The sequence below is a fragment of the Antedon bifida genome, chromosome 6 (genome assembly GCF_963402885.1).
Source record: "Antedon bifida chromosome 6, ecAntBifi1.1, whole genome shotgun sequence".
In the NCBI taxonomy this organism is placed as follows: domain Eukaryota; kingdom Metazoa; phylum Echinodermata; class Crinoidea; order Comatulida; family Antedonidae; genus Antedon; species Antedon bifida.
In genome coordinates, this window is record NC_136231.1 from 1,162,653 (window position 1) to 1,185,448 (window position 22,796).

General features: G+C 34.4%; 2 protein-coding genes across 2 annotated transcripts; both read right to left on the reverse strand.

Annotated features, from left to right (window-relative positions):
- Positions 1 to 7: 7 nt before the first annotated feature.
- LOC144845083 (uridine-cytidine kinase-like 1) lies at positions 8 to 16,775 on the reverse strand. The gene is made up of 18 exons (XM_078702227.1): positions 16,690 to 16,775; positions 15,754 to 15,866; positions 15,119 to 15,312; positions 14,634 to 14,740; positions 13,990 to 14,115; positions 13,821 to 13,865; positions 13,366 to 13,437; positions 12,839 to 13,028; positions 12,279 to 12,340; positions 12,010 to 12,026; positions 11,528 to 11,626; positions 11,194 to 11,287; positions 10,927 to 10,986; positions 10,456 to 10,578; positions 10,133 to 10,240; positions 2,154 to 2,211; positions 1,814 to 1,912; positions 8 to 1,604 (listed from the first exon to the last, which is right to left on the reverse strand). Exons 2-18 carry the CDS (start codon positions 15,786 to 15,788, stop codon positions 1,564 to 1,566), a joined length of 1,530 nt encoding a protein of 509 aa, XP_078558353.1. The 5' UTR covers positions 15,789 to 15,866; positions 16,690 to 16,775; the 3' UTR covers positions 8 to 1,563.
- On the reverse strand, positions 5,113 to 8,691 carry LOC144844859 (uncharacterized). Its single transcript, XM_078701954.1, has 4 exons — positions 8,277 to 8,691; positions 8,074 to 8,180; positions 6,810 to 7,832; positions 5,113 to 6,642 (listed from the first exon to the last, which is right to left on the reverse strand). Exons 1-4 carry the CDS (start codon positions 8,689 to 8,691, stop codon positions 5,113 to 5,115), a joined length of 3,075 nt encoding a protein of 1,024 aa, XP_078558080.1.
- Positions 16,776 to 22,796: the final 6,021 nt, after the last annotated feature.

The window sequence follows — 22,796 nt, forward strand, 5'->3', positions numbered from 1 at the left end:
AAACGAGTGAAATCTAGCAACAAAAGTAATTTATTTTATCGTATGTCATAATAATATCACATGCTTTTATCATCATATAACAAATATAATATACAGAGTGTTGTATTGGATGGTTATTTACAATTTGTGCATTATATTGTGTGTTTGTGTGACCAAGGTCATGTATAATACTCATGTCAGATATTACTAGTAGTAGATACAACAAAGTCTGAATTTTAACAAAACTATATTCTTTTAACATTCTTACACGAGTATGGAAAGGTAATCTGGTTTTTGAGGATATAAATCATTGTATAGAACACAAAGGTAAATAATGCATGTACAGCACCAATATCTAGCATTTTATTCTATAATATACTTTTTGTAATTTCTTCTTAATATTAAAACAACCTTTATACAACCATACATGTATTACATTGTTATAAAATCTCAAGTTATTCTTAATATCATTTAAAACTTTTTTTACAATCCTACATATCCTATAATTAAGTACAATCAAGTGATGCATTGAAGTATCTCATGATCAGCAGCAATAAGAAAAGAATCCTATTACTTTAAAAATGTCAATGCACTGCTTTATCTTATTAGAATGGATTTTTTTTAAAGCAAGAAATGTTTAAAACCCTTATGTAGGTCACTCTCTGTACTGTTGGTATTTGTCGCAGCCAGATATAAGATCAAAGGACTGTTATGAGTTCCTATCTTGGCAAACGATTGCCTTGCTCCAATAAAGACAAGACAATAGTTTCTATCACCAATTAATTTACCTGAGAGTTAGCTATATTGTCTAGTCTTTCTGTTTTTAAAGCATAAATTAGTAAAAGTAAATATTTTAGCACCATAAATATACAAAGTAAAGCAACATGGCAGTAAATTAAGTTTCCTAGAAATAATGCCTGTTCATCGTTTATGTTTAAAAATAAGAATATTTTAAGGTATTTTAAATACACCCTGAGAAAAATATGGTCGCGTTATCACGTCTTTATGGCTAGAAGGGCCGTGCCATAAAGTAACACTTGGTAGTTTAAAAAAAAAGGAATTCTCACAAATGACCAACCAAAAAGAAACTAAACTACTTTCAAACACAGTTATAATTCTATGGAGCTTGCTAACTGGTTCTGTTAAATAATATTTTATAGGTTTGTCATTTCTATACAAACTGTAATCAATGCATAGAGCTCTTGCAGTGGCGTAAAACAGTGGGTAAAGGCCCCTGGTTTATCACTCTTAAGGGACCCTCCAATGCTGGGGAGTTGCATTGGACTGCTCATGCTCTGGGGCCTCTTAAGCTCTGGGGCCTCTTAAGCTCTGGGCCTCTTAAGCTCCGAGGTCTCTTAAGCTCTGGGCCTCTTAAGCTCCGAGGTCTCTTAAGCTCTGGGGCCTCTTAAGCTCTGGGGCCTGTTAAGCTCTGGGGCCCCTTAAGCTCTGGGGCCCTGGGTTTATTATTGACAGGTTCCATTCAAATTGTCACCAGTGTTCACTCCTACTGCTTAGCTACCTTAATGGCCGAGTCAACTATACATGACAACATTATTGAGTCAACAGTTCACAATATTTCTAGGCTCATACAACATCTGTTCCAAAATACCTATTTCCAAAATTACCTAGAGAAAAAAAATAGTGTTAGATATAGATTTTAGGAACGATAAAACCATTGTTTGTCGCATAAAGTTTGATAGTGTAGACAGAGCTTAAAGCATACAAACAAATCTATTGCTTGGTTATAGATGCTTGCCTGACCAATGCACTTTTAAACAGGACACTTTATATTGACAATGTTTAGTATATCTATATAAATGCATTGAGTACATACCAATACCAGGGATAATGTGGAAGTTCTCATTGACTTCTTTATCAACTGCTGTTGTGACTATTTTCACCTTTGGAAATGCATATGCAACAGTATGCACACCTGGGGTAAAGGGAATATATGTAAAGTAAATCATCTAATATACAATAAAACGCAAAAGAATTTATATATTAAAGGGAAGATTTAAGTAGTGGGTTCATTAAGAAACAAAAAACATTTCTAAAAATTCCAGTAAACTCACATTAATTTATAATCAAAATAATAGTAGGTTTATTATACCTGAATATCAAAGTTTATATTAAAACTGCAAACTGAACATAAAGAAAGGTGAAATTAAAAATACCTGATTCGGCCATCAGTAATGATACAAGCATTATATTCTGTTCCGCGACATCATGATCCTAAAAACGAAAGAGTAAATTATTTTTTATCATACAAGATTAACCAATCCAATGGCAAGGATACACTTAGTGTGATATAAAATGTATTAAACAGAATTCCAAATGCAACATCTATCTATGGGATGCAATCACAGGGCATTGTATATCTATCTATGGGGTGCAATCACAGGGCATTGTACATCTATCTATGGGATGCAATCACAGGGCATTGTACATCTATATTATATGGGGTGCAATCACAGGGCATTGTATATCTATCTATGGGATGCAATCACAGGGCATTGTATATCTATCTATGGGGTGCAATCACAGGGCATTGTACATCTATCTATGGGGTGCAATCACAGGGCATTGTATATCTATCTATGGGATGCAATCACAGGGCATTGTACATCTATCTATGGGGTGCAATCACAGGGCATTGTACATCTATCTATGGGGTGCAATAACAGGGCATTGTATATCTATCTATGGGGTGCAATCACAGGGCATTGTACATCTATCTATGGGGTGCAATCACAGGGCATTGTACATCTATCTATGGGGTGCAATCACAGGGCATTGTACATCTATCTATGGGATGCAATCACAGGGCATTGTATATCTATCTATGGGGTGCAATAACAGGGCATTGTATATCTATCTATGGGGTGCAATCACAGGGCATTGTATATCTATCTATGGGGTGCAATCACAGGGCATTGTATATAAATGTACAGTAACTGCAGCGATATGGCCATCATACTAAACCAAGTACTAACTTTCAGTTGAGAACGTTTATGATCAAATTTTCTGCGGCAAATAAACTACCTTTTATCTAACCAACTTGTGTACAAGTTAACGGTATATGGACATGATCCGACATGTTACTAAACATTAAGAGTGCTTGTCACCAAAAATCAGACATATTCGTAATTTAGTGGCAAAGGTCAAAATTTCGAATTGGCTCATATTTTGCACATTGGTAGACCTTGATGTAAGTAAACCTGATGTGTAGTTTGTTTGGTAAAATATCGCTTAGTTTTCGAGAAAATCGAAAAATAACGATTTTCGGCCAATTTTGTTAATTTTTGGTGTATAATTTACATTAAGTTTAACAGCCTCTGGAAGCCAAACGTAGCTACCTAGCGTTTAAATATTTTACACTTATGTTAACTAGCATCTTGACAATAATTAAGTAAAGTTTCAAAAAATTTGATGAAATTCTAAGATTTTTACTAATTAATTACTAATTAGCATATATAAAACTCTTAAAAAGTAGGGTAAAAACAAACGCGTTTTTTTTCATGTGCGACGAATTTTTTTTTAATAAAAAAATCATCAATCTAAAGTTTAGATACTAATATTTATGAATCAAGTAAAAAAAATTTGGGGAAACTTATTTGCGCTCCGCGCCAGAGCCACAAATTTGTAAGAAATTCAAAGATTTTATCTGTCGGCAAGATCAATCGGATGTACCTATTGTTCTCTATTTACATATTTAAGGTAAATTTTACTATGAGAAACAAACTTTAAAGGTAAACTGAAAGGTCCTGAATAATTTGGATTTACGTTTTAATATAAACACAAACTAAAAATAAATTTCTAGTAAAATTTAAACGACTAACCCATGATGAAATTAAGCAATTACTATCTGAGCTCAACATTATAACTCGCTTAGCTTCATCAAGCCTGTTATGTTTTCCACAAGGTGAATTTATTCTCGCGAATTGAACATTTTTTGCATGCGCAGTTTATTTTTATCAACAACGTGTTCCATTGGGCGTGCGCGTATACGCGAAAATGTTTGATTTGCGCGAATAATTTCGCCTAGTGGAAAACAGGCTTTACAACATAATTTTCTTATCTTCTCATATAGGGAGTTTTCGCACGAGCACGTTAACGCTATTTTCCAAGCTCCGCCCACTTTGTAAACAACTTGATCTGTGCGTGCGCAAGCATTACGAAAAACTTTAGTTACGTGCGTCGAGAACCTTATTTCTGAAAAATAGCGTCAATGAAAAACGTTAACCAAAACATGATTAAACATGCCTGGCTAGGCTTAGTCTCTAAACCCAAGGTATTCCGTGATTTGTGTCAATACTTGTGGCGTATGTTGCGTGCGCTACACATGTGTTACGTTCTACACTTCCCGTCGAAGCGCGAAATCAGTACAGAAAAGCAAGTACGTTAACGCAAATGTTCGCTGAACTCTGTTGTTATGCAAATGAGTAGAATGGTGACAACCGTTAACGTTCATGTGCTCGTGCGAAATTTCCTAATAATTCGTGGCCTAAACAATAAATTATTGTTTTACCATTGTTTCACCCCTTCGCTTTATTAAAAATTTACAGAACGCGACTTAAAATACTAACAATTTAGACAACAGAATCGTCCCACATATTAAATTGTTATTTTAAAGAATTCTCACAGACACAGTTTTACCTTCGTTGCTACCTTAATCAATCGAGCAACTGCACGTGGAAACCAGCTTTCCCAGCAAATCAATGTATGGCTTCTTGCGCTTTATGGTTATATCTGTGGTATCAAGTTCAAGAGAAGTACACATTTCTTGCAACATTGGCAAAGAGAATCTGGAGAGTTTTTCTTGAGCTTTCAGTTCACAAATATTATGCCTTTCAAACATTATTGGATGCTGCAAGCCTATTGTGTCCAGTACGGTTTGCGACAAAATTTGAATTTCTCTTTCTTTTTCCGTTTTTGAATCGTCTCCATTTTCTTGGACTTCGTCACCATCTTCAATACTATCGTAATCATCATCTTCGTCATCATCATCATCATGAACGGCTGCATCTGTCCTCCTTTTTTTAGCTAAGCGTGAGAAAAAACTTGCAATCTGCTGTGCTGTTAAAAATTCACTCTTGCTAAATAGATGTGAACCATCGCTGTGCCTGCCCGATCTCATCTCTCGTGAGACATCACATGGATCAGCTTTCTGTCCTGTCTGCTCTCCAACGTCAAAACATCAATAAGGTAGGTTTTCTGTGGAACAGAAAATCGGGTTTTTTTTGCAGAGGACTTTAACGCCCAGCCCATTTGCAGGTCGGGGCCAATGTCAAACCGTGGCAAATCGTTGGTTCTTGTTGGTTCTGGATTTTTAGAAGTACCCTCTTCTAGTTGTGTTGCGTATAATTTCATTGCCCTGTCATATAGTGTTTCATGTTCTAGTGCGTTCTTGTGATTTTCATAATCTAAGTGTTTCTCTAGGGAAGAGTATCTCTGATATGACCTAATGCAACCTTGTTCGCGACAAAAGAACAATTTGCTGGGGGTGCCAGGACTTTCTTCACTTTCTATTTGTTCGTCGTCATTTATATCAGCTTGTTCTTCATGAGATGTCTTGGCTTGTATTCTTGCTTTCACTGTAATAAATGATACTTGATTTTGATCAGACGTTGTATCCTTGTTATGAATTAAATTGGGTAGTTTCGAGGGCACACAGAATTTACTCAAAAGTAGATTTTGTCCTGCACCAATACCATACGCCATCCACACCTTCATGGACCTGCTTCCGAACTCTATGTTGTTGATGTGACTCACGCCTTTCCATTTCCCTGCTGCACAAATAGTACCAGTAGGTAAAGCACAAACTATGACTTTCACTCCAGGAATGCCTCCAAAGGACTCAATTGCTGCCTTCATCTGCTCTGGATTTTCAATATCTTTTCCTGAATTAAGATATTTATTCATGTGATTTTTGATATGGGCTGCCTTGCGGTCACATGCGCCCTTCCCCCCTTGAGGGTCCGAAAAATCAATACGTCGGATTTTGATCTTCGTTTCTTTCGCTATCTTTGGTAACGAGAGTAATGTTAGGGCAGAGTGGTAGCATCCTGCATTATCTTGACGCAGATACACAGAGTGTATATCGGGTGCAATAGATGGCAGCTGCCTCAACACATCGTCGATGATTGCCACAACAGTAGTACTATCCTGACTGCAAGATTTAAAAATATGCACAAACGTAAGCATCTGTACCTCTCTATCTTTATTCTTTTTCGTCAAGACCGTTATGTGCCACGGAAGTCCACGCTTTCCAAACCAGTCTCTTTGGCTTTCGCGGTATTTACGTGGTACAAACTTCATCGCCCAGTCTAAAACAATTAGGGCACAACCAGGATTCAAATCTCCTAAAATATCATGTCGTGCAGCGTCTTGGTTAATGGATCTTAAGATATGCGCCTTCCACGTCTCGATGTCTTGGACTGACCGTGTAATTACGTACTCCATGTCATCTTTTTCTTCAGAAGAGCAGCGCACTTCGTTTAAAGCTTCAAGAATTTCAGACAAAGCTTCTGGAAATATACGACATCTGTCACATCTTGCATTGTGGTCATGATCACAGACAGTCTGGTAATATTTGTCTTCGCAAGAACTAAGAGCATACGCCCTACAATGATCGGCAACTTCAGAATGGTTAGAAATGTGAATCTGCAATAATATATAAAAGGAATTGTATAAAAAATGTAATTAGTCTTGAATGTTTCTTACATGCTTTACTGAGCAACATACAACGCGCTACTTTGCCTTTTTTATTATATTGTTTTTCTATTTATACTGTAGCAGTTATCAAGATATTTAAACAAGATTGTTATTACCTTATAGTCACCTTTTAGGTAGCGCTTGGCATCTTTAAGTTTTTGGTTTGTTTGTTTGGCCCAAGTCAAACCCATTTCATAGCAATCTCCCAGCTTATCAACGATGTTCTCCAGGTCATCGAAGGCTTTTCCACCATTGGCAGAGATATAATCAAGGCCCTGTAAGGATTTGCGTACAGAAGCAGAACAAACACTGAGAACTCTACGCAATGTACTGCGGCTCATAGGTTGAAAATTCTTCTCTTGACAGTAACTCTCGTATTGAAGAATACATTGTTCTGGGATAAGATTACGCACAACATTTGGGATTTTTATAACTCTGTCTGTAGAAAGTTTTAGAGTTTTTTCTCCAAATGGCAAGTCTTGTATAACTTGAGAACTTGTTATAAAGGTAACAAAGTGGTCAATTTTCCCTGGCTGTACGCATACTCTAGTGTTCTTTAGAGGTTGAATTACAGAACCTCTACCATGTAACAATAAATGGTGTTTGGCCACGTTAAAACGGTATCTAGTCAAGTTAGGTATCCATTTCTGCAGTTCCTTGAAGGTAACCTTATCAACCATGATCGATAAAATCTGACGTCTTGTACTCCAGTGGTTAGTATGAAGATAGCATTCTGATAGAGCATCTAATAGAGAAGAATCGGTTCTTTCGTCAGCTTCTGTGGTTTTATCACTTGATAAGCCTTCAAGTAGAGTAGTCGACTGACCAGGTGCGATTTCTTCCAGGCACATAGAGACAACTTGACGAGCCTTGCGCATGTGGAAACGTTTAGTACGGTCTGAAACTTGCTCCAGCGGTGCAGATAAAGGATATCTAATTGGACTGACGTCCCTTGAATTGAGAAATGCATTTAATTTTTCTCTTGGTGTAGATTGAATTGATTCATCTTCTGAGGTAGCTGAAGCAAAAGTTGGATCGCAAAATTGATATAGGCTCATTTGAGTATCCATAACATCACACGCCGGTGTTTGACAAGTTGGAGTGGCTAATGACATGTAAAACTCATCCTTATTACTTTCCTGAAAATAAGAATAATATTGGTAAAAAATTACTACTGACTTTGATTCAATTATTGACGCACTGATTCGTGATATATATAAAATGATGATGACAATGGCAGGGAATGCAGAAAATTTTCCTCCTACCACCAACATACGAAAAAAAATGAACAAAGTAACATGAAACACATTATTTACTTAATCTTTCCGCCAATAAATGCGTATTCATAAATGTCATACTGTACGGTATTTTTTAACTTACAGTTGTTAGTGCGCTCATCTGATCGACGAGACTAGGGTTATTTGTTTCAGTGTTCGAGGTTACAGGTAACAATGACTTCAGCATCTTACGGCAAGTTGAACAGATACCTGATAAAAAGCGTAAAAACATTTACTTACAGGGTTTTGTTTAACAGTTTAAATTACATTAAATATATAAAAATATAAAAATTAAATTATATTTACCTGAACCAACTTGCAGGAAAGTTCCTGTTTTCTTTAATATTAGTTGCGAATCTTCTTTGCTAATACCCCTATCGCACTTGGGTCCCTTTCCTTTGCTTTGGATGTGATTAGAGAGATCAGGCGGCACTCTACATCTGTTGTTATTTCCTCGAGACCAACCTAAGCCAAGTTCCGATCGATGCAAGGGACAAACAGTCCAACTATGTATATCAGCGGGCAAGGTAAACATGGCTGCTCGACTAAGAATTAGGTCTACCTCACTATCGATGCCCGTAAACCTAAACATGTGTCTGTGTGCAGCGATTTCCTTCTGGCATGCTTGTAAAGGTAGGAATTCAGTGCTCTGTTTGCGGTCTTTTCTATCGAATCCACAAGCTCCGCCAACAACCGATTTAAAAGAACATGAAATCTCCATCTTGTTTGAACTTAAAGCCATCAGACAATAAGTATATATAAAAATTATTTTCAACACGTCTTTACATTGTAAGACATAAACTAAAATGGATAACAATTCAGTTCCGTTGTCAACGCCAATGAAGATATCGTTGTCTATCGAATATATGCAGTAAAGTGTTTTGTCTACTGTGGTTAATGTTTTGAAACATTCTCGCTGAGTAAGTTCGACCAGGTTCGACAAACAGGAAAACGATAACAAGTTAAAACAAATGTGTTTTTCAGTTTTATCCTATAAACTATGAGAGGATGGAATAATTTATAATAATGTGGTTTGACAAAGAATAAGCGAGTGATTTTTAGTTAATTGCTTGATTTTGTATATTGATTAGTAATTGAAATTTTACCAGAAACGTATTTTTAGTTTGTGTTTAAATTGCAACTTAATTCAAAATTATTCCAGGAACTTTCAGTTTATCTTTCAATTTTGTTTCGCGTAATAAAAGTTTAGCTCAAAGCGACTTAGATTGCTAAATAGATAACAATAGGTGCATCTGATTGATCTTGCCGACAGATAAAATCTTTGAATTTCTTACAACTTTGTGACTCTGGCGCGGAGCGCAAAATAGTTTCCCCAAATTTTTTTTACTTGATTCATAAATATTAGTATCTAAACTTTAGATTGATGATTTTTTTATTTTAAAAAAATTCGTCGCACATGAAAAAAAACGCGTTTGTTTTTAACCTACTTTTTAAGAGTTTTATATATGCTAATTAGTAATTAATTAGTAAAAATCTTAAAATTTCATCAAATTTTTTGAAACTTTACTAAATTATTGTCAAGATGCTAGTTAACGTAAGTGTAAAATATTAAAACGCTAGGTTGCTACATTTGGCTTCCAGAGGCTGTTAAACTTAATGTAAATTATACACCAAAAATTAACAAAATTGGCCGAAAATCGTTATTTTTCGATTTTCTCGAAAACTAAGCGATATTTTACCAAACAAACTACACATCAGGTTTACTTACATCAAGGTCTACCAATGTGCAAAATATGAGACAATTCGAAATTTTGACCCTTGCCACCTAATGTTTGATTTTTAGTGACTGGCTCTCTTAACAAGTTTCAGGATCAATTTTTGATAAAAAAATACCCTTCGTGGGAGCTTGTGGGATCGCGATCAAAAAACAATACCTCTCGTAGAATCGCAATAAAAAAACAAGGCCTTTAGTGGGAGCTCGTGGGAGCGTGTGGGATCGCGATCAAAAGACAATACTTCTTAGGTTTAACAATTCCCCACACGTGGGCTACGAAGGGTTATGCGTGGGAACGAAGCTAATTAGTGGCTGTATTGTAGGGAAGTCGGTATTACTTGATTATTTCACTAAATATTACCATCTTCTGTTCTGTGAAATGGGTTTAGTTGGATATGGTCAGTTGTAGTAGAACACATATACTTACTAATAGCACCCTAATCGCCATCATGGCCGCTGCACCGGTGGCAACTGTAGCGTCCATTAAAATCACATAGTCCTCATGAATATCCTTAGGAAGTCTTAGATAGTGTAGCTGAAATACATATTTCACATTACTATTACTGTATAAACAACTTTGTCCTATTATGATCAGGTTCAACACCATACTTAATGTAATTTTCCCTTCAAAATTCAATTAAAAATAGACATCATTATATTGAATATATTTTTATTATTTTTAATTTATGTCTTTAGGCAAGGATTACCAATAGTAAATAAATCACTGTCCTATCAGTTTTGTATGCTAACCTCTGGTTCCTCTGTGTCTAAGTTTGTTTGTATTAAAATCTTTCCAAGTCTGATGTCTTTACATACTTCACATAGGGCAGGCTCCATCACCTCACCAGCTCGAAGGATTGAAACTCCACATATCTATAATGAAAGTAGCATAAGAAAAAAGAGAAAATAGCGATGTATACAGTACATCAATGATACTGAAACGTGTCTAAAATTAGTCGAAGGAGACAATAGTGTTTAAAAAATGTTCACAAGGGGCTGTTACTAACAGGACAAAATGGTTTGTTTTAATTTTGGAATTATTATAAACTCAAACTAAAGCTCTGCCTACATTATCAAACTTTATGTGACAAAAAAATGAATGTGCTCACATATGGACCACTAGGTCTAGTGGTGGGCCTGGTAATTCTCCAATCACCAGATCTACACATAGGTCTATAGAGGTGGAAAATAACGAGGAAACAAAAATAAATATCAACAAACCCTTCCTTTGAATCGTTTGCCTGTATATTGTCCACCCTGTGGTGTATCAACTTCATGATCCTGGAAAAAAAAAAGCTTATAAGCAACAATTATTTGAATAATGTTTCACAGGTTATAAAGAAGATATACAGGGCCTAAAAGTAGTGAAATGAATGGCTGAACTTAAATTTGATGTCCTATCTTTTGCATTAGAATTTGTGAAATTTAGATGAGGCCCGGGCCGACTGCGCCCCACCTTGAATCCGCCCTTGAGATTTAGATACTTACAGTAAATGGTAACAAAGAGAGTGAATGTTCTATAAGAATTCTTGTAAGTCGTTTAGAATAAAAGATGAATTCATCTCTCGACGTATCTTTGTTTCTGAATTATAAATAATAAAGAGAACATTTAAAGATATATTGTCCCCTTAAAAAACATTTTTTGTTGAATATGCCATTTTAATGTCACCAAATAGTTATTCACTTTGACCAAAACCTGGATCGAAAAAAAAAATTATTTATCTGAAAAAATATAATTTAAAGCAAAAAATACTTAAATTGTCTGTCAGACAATGTTTTTTGGTTAAAAGGTAAACTTTGAAGAATTTAATTCATAAAGTACCTTATAAATGTATGCAGACCCCGCACTTGGGTGGTATCTTTTACTTTATACAGTGTCTGAGGCAGAGGTTGGTCAACATGAGCGGAGAGTAAATCAGCCCTATTTGTGTAAAAATAAAAATATAATAAAACAAAAATAATGATTAAGTAAATTTCCTTTATATTATTCTGTATTTCTTTTTTACTTTTAATGAAAGTTAAATTTGCCTAGATTTTCCAGGCCTGGAAAATGAAATGAAACCTCAAGCAAATCATTTTACCTTAGTACAATGACTACAAACCATTAAATAAAAAGTCTACAAAAAGAAACTACTGCTATTAAGTAATTCATTTAATATCATAAAGTCATCAGCTCCCAACACATCAGAAAAAATGTCAGAAAACAGTATATATGATTCTCCCTGTAAATTTGTATTGCAAACTCAAATTCTTGTTTATATATAATATATAAATTATAAGAATATCAATATAATTGATACTTACCTGAAATTGAATCCTCTCTGAAATATAAGAAAGTAAGAAAACAATACTAATATTAGTTTCAACATAATAGAATTGTAATGGTTTTAATATTTTGATAATTTAAGAATTTCCTGTTATCCTATTGCTATCAACACTTTGCTGTTTACAGTAAAGGTAAAAATAATCAACATTAAACTTAATTTAGTTTTAGGTAAATTTATTTAGTTGTAGGTAAGTTGTAGGCAAGTTGTAGGTAAGTTGTAGGTAAGTTGTAGGCCTTGAAAACTTACCAATTCCAATTGGTCATGGACATGTTGTACAATTAAACTCATTGCAACTTCATTTTCTGCACCTGAGTATAACATAGAATAATTACAATGTTATTGTTGGATATTGTTGTGCCTCAAATCAGGGAGATGTAATTACATCTCCCTGCTCAAATTACATTTTTTCAGGCATTGCCTTCTGTTGTGAATTTGAATGACAATATCCATCTATCAAAAAGTGGCATGGACATTGATGAAAAAAATTAAATATACCATATATGACAGAGTAAATCCCATGCCAGTACCTTATTTATTGTAAGCTAAATTTAGATATTTGATCTTGGTAAATTCCACTATATACAATACGACAATACGAAGTATTTTCCCCAATAAATTAATTTAAGACTGTTCTAAAAAAAAGTATGTGACCCCGAAAAAAATATTTTTGCATATTTCTTTGTTTTTTTTTCATTGTTTGTTTTATATGTTTATGTGAGGGCCCCTTGAGCACATACTGTTTAGGGTTACCCTCTTTAAATAAGGTTAAATAAATAAAATAAATTTATTGCAATATTTTGACTTACCCCTTGGAACAACAATATCTGCATACTGAATTGAAGGTTCTATAAACTGCTCAAACGAAGGCTTTACAAACTTGTTATATTGCTTAAGAACGCCAACTAAATCACGCCCTCTTTCAGAAATATCACGCTTCAACCTCCTCGCCAGTCGTATATCTGAGTCGGTATCAACAAAGATTTTCATATCCATTATCTAAAATTCAATGAAAATTAGCCGTAATGAAACAGCCGAATTAAGTTGATGTCAACATATTTTACATAGCCATCAATTGCATTCAATTTATGTCTGTTAAATAATAATAATAGTTCATTCTTATAAGCAAGCTCTCAATGCGCTGTACATAAATTAAAATACTGTAGATCAATGAGAAGTGGCAATAATTTATATCAATGAAAAACTTGTTTAAAAAGGAAAGACTTCAACTGGGTTTAGAGTAGACACTGTCTGATTGAAATAGGGAATTCCACAGAGTTGGATCTGCCAAATAAATAGTTTGTTTTGAACAATTCCATTGAGTTACAACACTTACATCTAAAAGTCGTTTGTTTGCAAATGATAAAATGCCCTCAAATATTACAACATTAGCTCCATACATAACTTTCTGCAAATTAAAAAGCAAAATGTTTTAATTTGTCAATGAATATCAAACCTACAGTAGCATGTATGTGCAAGGCAATCTAACAACAGGACAATGAGCTTGCCTTGCCAAGATAGGAACTCGTAACAGTCCTTTGATCTTATGTATGGCTGCGACAAATACCAACAGTACTTTAATATGTACATAATCTTTGCAGTGCTCAGTGTCTGTTAAAAGACATGAAACTGATCGTGTTGCAGCCACAGAAAAACCCTTTGATCTCCAGAGCTCAGCATCCTGTTGTTAGATTGCCTTTGTATGTGTGTGTGTTTATCCTGTAAAATAGATTGTCACTTGGTAGTAACTACATTTACTCTTGCCAATTAATTAATTCATAATATTTTCACCTTTTCCTTTTGTCTTGCATGAGTTGTAAAATCATATATCGGAACCTGTAATTAAATATTAAAGAAATTCTTAATATTATTATATTCAATTAAAGTTATTTATTCTAAAGCTCTGTCTACACTATCAAATTAGTTAGACAAAAAATGTTTATTTAAATATTGTATTTACCTCAACACGTTTGCCTTCTTTTAATTTCTTTAGTGTTTTTATTAAGAGGTCATAATCAAACGCATCAGGGTGATCAAAATTGTATTCATTTTCAGCAGCTTTAATATGTTGTTCTTCATTTAAAACCTAAAGAAAAAAACCAAAAAATGTAAAATTCATTATTACTTCATTACTGTCAAAACAATTCCAAAATAAACATGAAAAAGTGTAGTTTTGAGCATTAACGTTAAATGTATATTTGTGCTGTTCATTGTTCAATAGTGTCGCTCATCGTTCATTAGTGCAAAAATATATCCATATAATAATAATAATAATATCCTGGATTTATATAGCGCCTAATTTTTTGGATCAAACACGTATGGAAACATACTCCCATAATGCTGCTTGTAATCAGCACAAAGTTTTGTCTTGATCTAACCGGGTTCCCATTTATACACCTGGGTGGAGAGAGGCAAACGTAAATAAAGTATCTTGCCTAAGGATACAAGCAATGTGGCGGGAGTTGGATTCGAACCTCGATCTCACGATCAGTAGTCCAACGCCCAACACACTGCGCAACACACACCTGAACATACGTAATTATCCAATCAAATGATAAGTATACAGTACACTGAAATGTGTTATAATAATGTATCTTCACTTACTTTGTAGAATGAATCCATTGATAACAGAATAACCCATGGAACATTGAGCTCCTCAATGATCTTGTTAGCAACAGTAGTCTTGCCAGAAGCACTGCCACCACACAATCCTAAATCAAGTAAATCAACTCAAATCAACAAAACTGGACCTATAGTTGTGCCTCTGTTGGTACAGTAAAGCATTCGGGCAGTCTTTGTGATTATTTTCACTTGATACATATTACATTTAGTGAGCTGTATTTCAGATGGTTTTAAATTTCTATGGCCACATTAATATAAAAATAATGAATGTTTGTAAGTTGAATGGTGAGAATATTTCATGAGTTGACAAATTGACTGCTCTAATAGAGCAATAGAACTAATAACGAACAGCATGTGATGTGTAATTAAACCAATCAAATGGCAAGAATACAGCTGTGTTATAATACATCTTAGTACTGAACAACAAAGAATACAAAGTAATATGGTAAAACATGTTTGCACTGTACCTATGACAAATGCTCCTTTAAGTTGGCCATGTGCGTTGTACCAGGGTGGTCGACCCGCTGTGTAGATTGTTCTTCGGCTCGTCCTTAGAACATTTTCAGAACCTACTGATATGGATCTTTTTCGTGGAATACGAGTTGGAGAAGAAGACATTGAGGAGGGTGCTATACTACCATCAAACAGGTCATCGCTAGAACTAAAATTAGAAGATAATAATTGCAAGAAAAAAACTATTACAGGTGTTATGCAATGATACTTTTTTTTGGCAAAAATACAGAGTTGATGCAGACTATACGAGTCAGACAAGGGAAGTAAACATGTGGAATTGTAGGCCAGTTCAAAAAGTGTAACAAGTTATGTGGGATACAAACAATGTCATTAAAACAAATTGTAGTAGGTAACATTGCCATTGAGCAGACTAAATACTAGGGTCTCTCTCTAGGAAAAGCAATGAAACAGCATTTTGAACCAAAAAAATTAATAAATACATTTTGCAACCATAGAAAGCAGGATACTCATTTTTGAAAGGTTTGATTCATCACACATTAGTTGAATGAAAAAGCCCTCATTACGCTTGAATTATGCATTATTGTACAAATGAGCTTCTGCACAGTATAGGATGATGATGTCTACTTACTTGCTGTCCGAACTGACAACAGATGCATACTCCATTTCTTCAAGAATTTACTCTCTGCAGTTTGCATTAAAGACACTAGTTAGAATAGTAGACGGTTGTTGTCATTCTTTGCCCTAGGTTAAAAACATGGGTTTTCAGTAAAAAGTAGAATTCTACTGTTTTGATAAATTGCCTTAAACTGGTCAGTTTTGTTAATTGTTTATTATATTATTTTATTCAAAGAAAATACAAATGAATACCTTTCATATACATATTTTATACACATCCAACAGCGAGAAACGTCCAATTATAGGATGGATATTAACTATTTTATAATTAATTATTATTGTGCTTATAAACTAAGCCCTAGGCCCCTAAGTCTCATTTGAGGTTTAGGGATCGTGGAGTTGAAAGAGTCGTGAGTTACAACCCTGTCACTAGTTCAGGATTGAACCCTGGACCTTGGGATTGGAAGGCAAGCACGTTAACCACCAATCTACAGCTCCACTACATATAGCAAATTATATAGAAAAAAAATGGAATAAGGACTGCGAAGCAAGTACAATTATTATCAATTCAATAGGTGACAAGGCGCTACTTAATACTACCTAGCTAGAGGCCTAGTATAGTATTTAGTAATAATCAATAATACAATTAAAGTGAACCAACAAACAAGAAAAATGGTTAGACTCTCTGGTAATTATTATATAGAAAAGTAAACCGCTTGCTTATACTCTATCTTCTAGCCTAGCTAGGCCTAGCTAGGCCTAGAGACCCTATAAAAGGCATCCCATCCCTGTCTTGTCTACCCTAGTAGTAGACCTACTGTAGCTAGGGCCAGGCTAGGCCCTAGCTAGGCCTATTATGCTCTGAACGCCCATACTAATAATAATTATAATCATTTATATCCTAGCTCCTATAATATATTTGCAAATCAATACATGTAATTATTTTTACCAGGAGTTAAAATACGCTTCGACTAGCCTAGGCTACAAACAACTGTAGTATGTCTCTCTGCTGCTGCTGGCCTAGCTCATCCGGTTTTGTATACTTTTGGTCGACGAATCGTGGTCTCACGGGAGAGGTATATTCAGAGCGTCATTCTGACGACTGGAGCATTCTCTACTTCTCTACGGGGCGCCATTTATGCCTTTATTAATAAATAATAGAAATAGTACTACAGTACGGTAACTGCTCAAGTGGACCCAATTTAGCACCAGGGTAGCATAGTGATATAAAATAGAAATAAAGTCACTAAATTTTAATATCTTTTCGTATGTTAATACACTGTGCTCAAGTGGACCTAATTTGAAGTCGCTTAAGTTTCAATATCTTTTCGTATGTTAATATACTGTGCTCAAGTGGACACAATTTGGCACCAGTGGAGCACAGTGATATAAACTAGAAATAAGTCACTGAATGTTAATATCTTTTCGTATTTAAAACATCGAGAAAAAATACTTCAGGAAATACTTCAACAATATTTCAAACTTGCTATATAATGTTAAATATCGGTTACTCCATCCGTAATACAAAAGAAAAAATAGTTTCAAGCCATATCAGTGATTGTAATAACTTGCGTTTGTCTAAGAGATCTAAGATACTTATTTTGTGTCCCCGGAAAGTGCACATATTCCTTGATGATATGAATTAATTAAATATTAAGTCTCCAGTATTAGCCCACCATGGTTGGGGCAGAGCTAATAATGAAAATAGATTGATTGATTGATTGATTTTATTTGATATTCATACATAAAAGTTAAAATATACAATGTATAAAAAGAATACCTGGATAACCCATTAAGTCGACAAAAAAGTAAACTTATTTCCAATGGGGTCCAATCCGTAATGACTGAAAAGTGAGTGGTTGGGCCTAGTACAATTATCGTTAAGTATGACTCAGTAAAAATGAAAAAACAAGAAAATACATACAAGACAAGAAAACATCAAAAAAACAATATTAAAAATAGCTTAATTAAACTGAAATACCAAGCTGTTCATTATTAAAATATTCTTTAAGTTTTATTTTGAAGGTTGCATTATTTTGTATTGATTTGAGTGAATTGGGGAGCCTGTTCCAGTCACGGATACCTAAGAAATAAAAAGTCGTATCATTAACGCCAGTAGCCTTAGGAGTGACAAAATTAAATGTTGTACCCCTGGTGAAATGGTTGTGATGATCAGAAATTAACAAAAAGTTATCCTTAAGGAAAGAAGGCGTATTAAAGTTATAACGAATTTTGTGAACATAATTTAATCTTAAAAACTTATTTCTGAGGCTGACATTAAGAAACCCAAGATCGGAAAGCTCTTTGGCACCTATGTGAGACCTCGGACCAACATTTAAAATGAAACGTGCCATCTTGTTTTGGGCAGTTTGTAATTTATGTTTAAGATTCTTATTGACACCGCCGTACCATGCCGAGGCAGAATAGTCAAATGTACATTGTATTAAAGCAGTGCTTAATAGTTTACGACATTTTTTATTCAAGCACGAACTTTGCCTATGTAAAAACTTCAACCTTGACTTAACTTTACTGATAACACTAGTTGCAATGATATCACATGATACATATTGGTCTAAATCAATACCTAAATATTTAACTTGCTTAGTACTTTTGATTCTACGGCCCATTAATTCTACAGAAAACTCTTTTACTTTGTTAAGCTTCGCTCTGCTACCAAAGATAATACTTTCGGTTTTGCCAACATGTAAAGATAATTTGTTTTCAGTTAACCAGTCCTGGCACTTAGCTAGGACAGTACTTAATTTATGAGCGATTTTGGTGGCATCGTGATGAGAATACAGAATCGTAGAATCATCAGCATAAAGCAATAATTGAACATCAGAATCAATACAAGAAGCAATATCATTTAAATAACATAGAAAAAGAATAGGGCCCAAGATGCTACCTTGCGGTACACCATGAGTAAGAGTTTGCACTTATACTTATTACTATACATAATCACCTATGATAATTATGATAATGTTAAAATTTCAACTATCCAGATGCTACTTTTAAGTGGGGTTTTCTACTTTGAAAACTCGACTTCGTATATGCCTAAGGCCTAGCTCGGCGGCGGAATTAGTCTATGCTTCGAAATTGGTCTAGAAATCGGCAACTTTGCAAATGTTCTATATTTTATCTTATTTCACTCTCCATTAACCCCATACAAAAACCATCGGAAACAAACTATCTGTTTAAAACATGTTTATTCTGGGAGGGTGCGGCCATACACACCAACTACCATAAACGTTTATTCATAACATTTTACAATAGAATATCTTGCATGAATTGGACATTTTTGCTACCAATGTAGCAACATTGATTAACAAAATAAAAATTTAACAGTGTGGCGTGTTGACCGCGAATGACTAACAATACCATCTTTCCCACTACACCTGCAGAACTCATTTGCATTACAACGCAACGGCATACCAAACCGTTTGGTACACCTGCGATGAAAATAATAAATTCAATTTCTTTTAAAATTGAGGGCGGCAAACATAAAATTCACGAGATCGAATACAGGTTGAAAAAAAAAATCTAATAAAAAAAAAGATGTTAGCCTAAATGTGCTCTCCCTGCCTCAGCACTAAGGCCCTGCCACAGCCTTTTGGGGTCGTTTCCAGCACATCACCAGATGCATTGATGTTGTCGCCTCATGATGTGTGGTGGAAAGGGGGACGTATAATTCTGTGAACCCCAAACACAGTGGCCGCATGCCTTTAACTCTATTCCACCGACCAGCGTGGGAATCGAACCCACGACATACGTGTTGTCAACACGACGCTCAGGCGACTGAGCTAACTGATCATTTTGATTTTAACAAGGTTAATATGATAGTTATGACGTACTGATGAATTACGTAATACACGTATAAATAGACTATTATCAGCTGATCATTCATGTACTACTTTGTGGCCGAACGGGTAATGCTCAGGTTTGGGTGTTCTCAACTCTAGTAGATTGGGTTCAAACCTCTACGGATATTTTTTTTTTTTTTTTTTTTTTGGAATTGAAAATAAAGATTGTTTTTCTTTGATTTTGAAAGAAAGATATTTCATTTTTTTCCTCGAAAAGAAGCCCATGTACATGTTTGTACTCTTGAGTGGACTTCTTTTCCACATGGAGTTCTTTTCGAGATTACTTTTGCAAACTAAAAGAGAAGAACTGATAGTTTCCCGCCTGGAAAATGTTTTATTTACATGATTTGAATAATCTTCTAATGTAAAGATTTACAACATCAACATTTTAAACATTGACTCTGCTAAAGGGAAACCAAAGGATATTATATTGTTGAAGGATTGCATGGCGAAATCAAATGTTGATATAAAGTTTGCGGTACACCACGTATTAGTTCTGAAAAGAACTGTTGAGTTTCTCGACGTTTCGATAAATATGCTTTGATCGTCCTGTATTAACATACGAAAACACTTATTTTTATTTTATATTACTGTGCTCCACTGGCGCAAAATTGGGTCCACTTGAGCACTTGTGTATAGAACATACAAACAGATATTAAAGTTCAGTGACTTAATTCTATTTTATATCACTGTGCTCAACTGGCTCCAAAATGGGTCCACTTGAGCACAGTTTATTAACATACGAAAAGATATTAACATTTAGTGACTTTATTTCTGTTATATCGCTGTGCTCCACTGCCGCCAAATTGAGTCCACTTGAGCACAGTGTGTAAACATACGAATGAGATATAACATTGTAGTGATTTTATTTCTATTTTATATCCCTGTGCTCCGCTCGTGCCAAATTGGGTCCATTGAGCTCAGTGTATTAACATACGAAAATATATTTAAATTAGTGACTTATGTCTATTCTATATCACTGTGCCAAATTTGATCCACTGGACCAGTTACCGTAGTACTATTTCTATTTCTGAAGTAAATAAAGGCATAAATGGCGCTCCGTAGAGAAGTAGAGAATGCTCCATCGTCAGAATGACGCTCTGAATATTCCTCCTCACTGTATCTGGACTAGACTCTGGTGGGAGTTTGGTGGATGATCGAGGCGGCAAACGTCTGTATCATCGCAAGTCTACTACTTCTTTAAACTTGTTTTCAAAATAACCAGAGGGCGGTATATATTCAATTAATTACATTTCAGTATACCACCGGGCGGCTTAGAATGTAATATGTGCCTGTGGTTTTTTTCATACCATAGGTACAGAACAAATTCTAAACCGCCCAAAACAAGATTCGAACCCGACTGCTTCATGCAGATGTCCTAACCATTAGACCACTGGGGCTTTCATGTATTGTTCAACCCCCATTGGATAGCGACTCTTTAACATTATCGGCATGGTACGGCGAAACAGCAGGCTATATATTGTTAAGAATTCTAGAAAATAAATGCTTTGGAATATATAACAAATTGGAGAAAAATCAAATATTATTTATTAAAATGGAATTTTGTTATTCTGAAATGTCAGAATATTCTGTTTCAAAATGCAACCATAGCTTTTAATATTATGTTAATGTTACATTGACAAAAAAAGATAAAACAGGATATGTTCAATCAGTGTGTGAGCAATGAATAAGAATAAGAACAATACGGAATGTCATTGAACGAATGGAATTTGGCATTTTATAGATGGAGAAGTGTGTTATTATTATTTCCAGGCTTAAAAAAACTATTCCCCTTGTAATATCATTTCTGATGATTGGTCAATTCGTCTTATTTGTGAATTCTGTCTTCATTTTTCGGTGACATTTTATAAAATAGGTAGTATATGAAAAAATATACGTTAAACTTTTTAATGAGTTTATCTCATTTAATATATTGCCAATAACACATTGTTTAAAATTGAAACTCAGCTTAAATACAGATACAAGAAAACCATTAAACAAACATGGTTAAAAGTAGTTAAAATTGGTTACAATTTTTTTAATTACAGGCAAATTACGCGCAGAAGAAACATAGCGAAAACCTTACTTTGCAAATTAAACAGCAACAGAGGGCGTTCTATTGATTATTTCGGCCCATATTGAAGATAAAGATAACTCGAGGTTGAGGTTTTAGTAAGCATTTGTGACGTCACCAATATATCGATTTTCCTGACGCATGGTCTGTATACCTATTAATTCAATTCAATTCAATTCAAAATTCTTTAATTATTCCACACGGGGCAATTCAAATAAAAAGGTCTGGATTAAAATGATCTTACAAAATATACAAAATATCATAATACACAGTACAATATAACAAGAGTCAAAGTTCAAGAATTTAAGAGTCGAATGGCCACTGGGCAAAAACGAATTCCTTTTCCGGTTTGTTCTACATGTCGGGCATCGAAAGCGACGCCCATGAGGCATGAGCTCGAAATCACTGAACAAGGCATGGTTAACATTTTTTAGAATAGCTATACTTTTTTCTAGAGTTTGCATGTCACAGAAAGAAGATGAGCTACGAAGTTTACAACCTATTAATTTAGAACTTAAGTTAATAATTAGTGTAGTAGTGAGTTTCTCTCTTTGACGCTAAGACTAAAAAAACAGCATATAAAGGAAAAAGTTAAAACGTTCTCAATAAAGGAATTATAAAAAACCCTAAGAATTACTTTATCAACATTAAAATGGTTCAGCTTCCTTAACAGACAAATTCTCTGGTGTCCTTTCTTTACTATTGCCTCTGTATTTAATTCCCAGCCGAGATTGTCCTCAAATATAGTACCTATGTATTTAAAGGAATGTACTTTTGACTGAAAATTAAATTAATTAATTAATTAACTATATTTCTTTTATATAATATTTACATTATTATTATTAAAGTTGTAATGTGTAGTGTAGAGAATACTTAAATATCGTGGCCTAAGAATACAAATTAATTTTATTATACTGTATAATAACGTTATATTCATTATAATTCTAATGATAATAATAAAAACATTTAGTATTTTATTTTTTTACGGTTTGTATACTACAAATATTACCATAAATGACTTTCAAGTACTAAGCCTACTTAAGTATTAGTTTTAAAGAAAATATGTGACCCATATCTATCATAGGACTGTATTATTCGTGATTAAGTAAGAGCTATTTTTAG